At 35.9% G+C, this 5,442-nt stretch overlaps 1 protein-coding gene across 1 annotated transcript; it reads left to right on the plus strand.

Moving 5' to 3' along the window:
• Window positions 1–742: 742 nt before the first annotated feature.
• On the plus strand, window positions 743–2,991 carry LOC145066727 (uncharacterized). Its single transcript, XM_079014006.1, has 9 exons — window positions 743–751; window positions 947–976; window positions 1,028–1,057; window positions 1,117–1,146; window positions 1,270–1,428; window positions 1,975–2,077; window positions 2,177–2,412; window positions 2,520–2,911; window positions 2,988–2,991. Exons 1-9 carry the CDS (start codon window positions 743–745, stop codon window positions 2,989–2,991), a joined length of 993 nt encoding a protein of 330 aa, XP_078870132.1.
• Window positions 2,992–5,442: the final 2,451 nt, after the last annotated feature.

Genomic DNA, 5,442 nt, shown 5'->3' on the forward strand with positions numbered 1-5,442 from the left:
AAGGGGGTCCTCTACTTTATATAGGGTTAAGTGTGAGGCTGGAGGGGTTTGCTGCTGGGTGTGCGGCTGGCTTGGCCGCACACACTAGTGTGCGGCCGCACACACCTCTCTTGGTGTGTTTGGCTGGATTTTGTGATGCAACACCCTTCCTAATCCTTCCTAAAGTCCATATCTATGATATACTAAGCCTGAAACACTAGCGCGGGCTCAATACACTATTAAAAGATGCTAAATTCAAGTGAATTATAGATATATGGATCGATTGCTCAGTGTAAAAGTATCAGGTTGTCACACAATGTTTTAATCAATTATTGTCTAATAGTCCAATTGCCCAAAGCCCAAAATAAAACTTAATTGGATAAATTAGCAATCTGGCTAATTGCTTGTAAAAAAAATAGCTCAATCCTAATTAATTGAGTATTATCGGTTGAAAAAAAAACAAGATTACATAATCGAAATTAGACTACTCGACTTCCTGATTTACGTCCAAAAATCCTTCGACCAATCGACCATTCGACCTTCGATCGTGCCTTGGCAGACTCGTGACCTCACAATCGTTCATCCTTGATTGATTTCATTGTTGGATCGATCACAATCCTTGATCGATTTCAACAATTCTCTTGAAGACTTGAAGCAAGTATCAACCCTTTTCTGTCTTTTTTCAATTTCTACTATTTTGGTTTATTGGTTAACAAATAACAAAACCTACTTCAAAGTTCAAACTTCAAAGCCCTACACAACAATGAAACAAGTAAGTTCTACTATCAATTCATTTAAATATTTGAAATTGATATGTTTTTTTGAAGTTATTGATTGACTTGGGTGAAATTGATTTGTTTTATTGAAGTTATATTGTTTGCTTAGTTGCAATAGCTATGTTTTTTATTGAATTGATTGTTTGATTAGGTGAAATTGATATGTTTTATTGAATTTATTGTTTAATTAGGTGAAAGCAACTTGTTTTATTGAAGTCATTGTTTGATTAGGTGTAATTGTTATGTTTTTATTGAATTTATTGTTTGATTAGGTGAATGCAACTTGTTTTATTGAAGTCATTGTTTAATTAGGTGTAATTGACTAATTGTTATGTTTTTATTGAATTTATTGTTTGATTAGGTGAAAGCAACTTGTTTTATTGAAGTCATTGTTTGATTAGGTGTAATTAACTAATTGTTATGTTTTTATTGAATTTATTGTTTGATTAGGTGAAAGCAACTTGTTTTTATTGAAGTCATTGTTTGATTAGGTGCAATTGTTATGTTTTTATAGGTTAAACTAAGTGGTTTTTTTACCAAAAGACAAAGACCTAATCCTAATGAAAGTGGTGAAGAATGTTCCCAAATACCAATCACCAATCAATCAATTCCTTCTGTTTCTAATCCTAATGCAACTCCACAAACACCAATCACCAATCAATCAATCCCTTCGGTTTCTAATTAAACTCCACAAACACCATGCTCTAACCAACCTAATGATAATGTTGACTTGAAAGATCTTCCAAAGGACCCGACGGATAAGCCATTGATTACAAGTTACAAACCAAATATAAGAGATGATGTAAGAAGAGCATATCTACTTCAAGGACCGTGTCAAGTAAGGGAACATAAGTTTCCTAAAAAAAATAGGTGATAGATTTAGAAGATTCGTTCCTTCATGGTTTGATGACTTTGATCGGTTGGAATATAGTGTGAAAAAGAATAGTGCATATTGTTTATATTGTTATTTGTGTGGGGACCTCATGGGACAAAAAAGAGGGAGAGATGCATTTGTTTTCCAAGGTTTTGATACTTAGAATAAAAAAGATGCATTTCAGACTCACGTGGCTGGTGTTGATAGTTTTCACAACAAAGCAAAAGAAAAGTGTGAGTTTTTAATGAGGGAAAAACAAGCTATTAATGTAGTCTTGAGGAGGCAAACCGAAGTAGAGGACCATAAATATAAAGCTCAATTACATGTTGCTATTATTGTTGTTAGACTTTTATTGAAAACCGGTTACCGTTTCGTGGTCATGACGAGTCGGTTAACTCAGAAAATAGAGGGATTTACATTGAAGGGTTAAAAGTCATTCGAGAGACTAGTAAAGATATTTTCAACAATATTTTAGAAAATGATCCTAAAAACAATCAACTTATTTCCCCTAAAATTCAAAAAGAACTTGTGTAATGTTTTGCACAAGAAGTACTTTTAAGTATTCGTGAAGAGATTGGTCAAGATGTTTTTGCTTTACTAGTTGATGAATCTAGTGATGTTTCAAAAAAGGAACAAATGGTTATTGTTTTGCGTTATGTCGATAGTCTTGGCTTTGTGAAAGAAAGATTCGTAGGACTAGTGCACGTGAAGGATACATCTTCTTTGACACTCAAAAATGCCATAAATGAAGTACTTACAAGTAATAAGTTGAGTTTTAGTCAGGTAATTTATTCTTTACTTTTTTGTTATTTCAATTCAATTTAATATATATATATATATATATATATATATACACACACACACACATTAATTATTTTAAATTTTAATAGATAAGAGGACAAGGTTACGACGAGGCTAGCAATATGCGGGGGGAATTCAATGGTTTGAAAGCTTTGATATTACAAGAGAATGACACGGCTTTTTATGTACATTGTTTTGCACACCAACTTCAATTAGTAGTTATGGCTGTAGCAAAGAAGCATGATGGTGTTAGTGACTTTTTTGAGCAAATTTCGTTGGTGGTTAATGTTGTTTGTGCCTCGTGTAAAAGAAAAGACTTACTACGAGAGCAAGCAAGAGAAAGGGTGCAAAAAGGCTTGTGTAGTGATGAACTTGAAATCGGAAGAGGGTTAAATCAAGAGACAACACTTGTTCGAGCAAGAGAAACAAGATGGGGTTCACATTTCAACATACTCACAAGTTTTGTGAAAGAGGAGGGAAGGTCATTGGCAAACCGTCAACAAGCATCTGGAATCTTAGCATATTTTAAATCATATGAGTTCGTGTTTTACTTACAGATGATGTATGACATTTTACACCTCACGGGTGTCACACCCCCAAACCTGAACGGCGGAAACGTTCGGGGGCGGATGACTTCATGTGGTAGCGTAACAAATGAATACATAGTAAAGAAAGCAATACAACCATCATATATATAATTGAAAGTTTACATTTGTCAAAAGTTACATGTTCAAAACTCAATTACAATATGATGTCAAAATACGAGATTAAACTGGCGCCGCAGCATCCCTTCATCAAAAGCGAAATGAATACCTGAAATTACTGATTTCCTGGGACATACAAGTAATTTTGAAAGAGTAGATCAGCATTTAAGCTGGTGAATTTCATAAGTATTTAAGTGACAATGTTTGAATGAAATGAAATGTTTTATCTTTGTTTGTTTGTGGTTAGAAAATCCTATATTTTCTACTAGTATAAAAGTAGCCTTCACTCAAGACCAATGTTTGTTTCCAAAATGTATGTAAATGTAAAATAACCAATGAGTTTGAAAACCTTGTAAATCAATGCATTTTAATACCCCTTGTGAGTTTTATAACCATACTATTGACTCTGAATGCCTATACACAACGTTCTTCAGGCGTTGGAATGTTATGACGTTTGTCACCCCAAACGGTGGACTGCAGCTAACAGTCAGGGCGCGGGTTTGTCAAGCCCGTATAGATCTATACACAAACACCGCGCTCCCCCTCCAAGGGATTCTGGTATATAATACAGGACTAGAAATGTGTACTCGAACGTACATGAAGTTAGTGTCTCACAAATCCGTGGTATAAAAACAGATCTACTTGTTAAAATGTTACGTTTGTTCTTGTATACGAAAGTAAACTTCTTGAAATATGTGTTTCTAGTACATAAGAGTTAGAAATCTGTTCGTAAAACTATACCTATTATAGTTTCCAAAAAGCGTGTCTTGTTTGTTTAGAAATATTGAGAAAAGGAATCACTTGTTTATGAAAGTATAGATTTTTGGTGTAGAGTCTAGGATAGACAAGAAAAATCTAAGAACAGTTTAGTTTATACATGCATTACAACAACATTATATTTTAAAAGGTAAAATGCTATTGTGACATATGTTATATATATATATAAAAGTTGCTTTAAATGTTTATAAATCGCATGTGATTTGAATATATAACAGTATATAAAAGAGTTTCTTTATGTAACACACGATAATACTCGTGTGTTTTACTTGTAATCCCCCCCCCCCCTTGAAAGCATATAAAAGTATTTAGAATAATTAAAACGGTTGATTAAGGGGTATGAAACTCACTTGAAAGTTTTGGAGATAGCGAGATGGAAAACCGGGCAGAGTTTCGTCTCGGGAAACGGATTTTCCTCGGGATTCTCGGGAATCTCGGGAGTAAAATCGACCTTCGGGACTTGAGCCAAAAAGACCAGAGTTTCGGGTTTGAACGGACACGGAAAACGAGGAAATGTTGAGAGAGAGAAGAGAATTGAACCCTTTCTTTGGAAACCCTCGCATCCTATTTATAGAAAGGCTGGTCTGCCTCGGTACGCGGGGCGTACGCCCGTACGTAGCGCGTACGCGTACGTCATGCGTGACCGAGGCCTCGACTGCCTCGGTTCGGATGGGACGGGTTGCTGGGTACGCGGGTCGGATGGGACGCCGGGTCGGATGGGACGTCGGTTCGGACGGGTCGGGGCTTCGGACGGGTCGGATGGGTTGTTTTCTTCGGATAGCGCGACGTGGACGATCAGAGGCCAATCCCCTCGGTTACGCGGGGCGTACAGGGTTACGCAGCGCGTACCTCGGAGGAGGATGCTGACTCCCCTTCGGATAATATCCGAATTTTGATTTAAATAAATAATTAATTTATTTAATAAACTTCAAAAATTCATATCTTCTTCATACGAACTCCGTTTTCGATGGTCTTTATATCCTCGCGTAGGTGAGACTACGCTCTACAACTTTCGTTTAGACTCCGTCGGCAAATTCCGAAATTATTTTATTATTATTTATTAAAAATCCATCGCGTTTAAGGAATTTCTTAGAAAATTCATAACTTCTTTATCTGATGTCGGTTTTTGCCAGACTTTTTACTGCTGGAATACCATTGACGAGACCTTCGATTCTCGTTTAGGTCATTCCGGCTAAAAGTCGCTCGATCTCCGATTCGAGTTTTTAGTTGTCTGTTGCTAAGCCGAACTTGGAAAATCATAACTTCGCTATATGAAGTCGGATTTGGGCGTTCTTTTCACGTACGATCATGGTTCAAAGACATTTAATCATAGAAGGAAATTAAATAGAACTTATTTGTACATTTTATTATGAAAGTAAATTATTATTATTCAGAAGTGGTTACAATACTTGACCCATTTTGGTCGTTACAAGGAGTTGAAATATCGGGTTGTCACATCATCACCCCGTTAGAGAGAATTTCGTCCCGAAATTTAAAGTAGTAAAGATACTAGTGAACAAGAAATAGATGA

Source organism: Lactuca serriola, chromosome 8, assembly GCF_051521515.1.
Source record: "Lactuca serriola cultivar US96UC23 chromosome 8, Lser_US96UC23_V15, whole genome shotgun sequence".
NCBI lineage: Eukaryota > Viridiplantae > Streptophyta > Magnoliopsida > Asterales > Asteraceae > Lactuca > Lactuca serriola.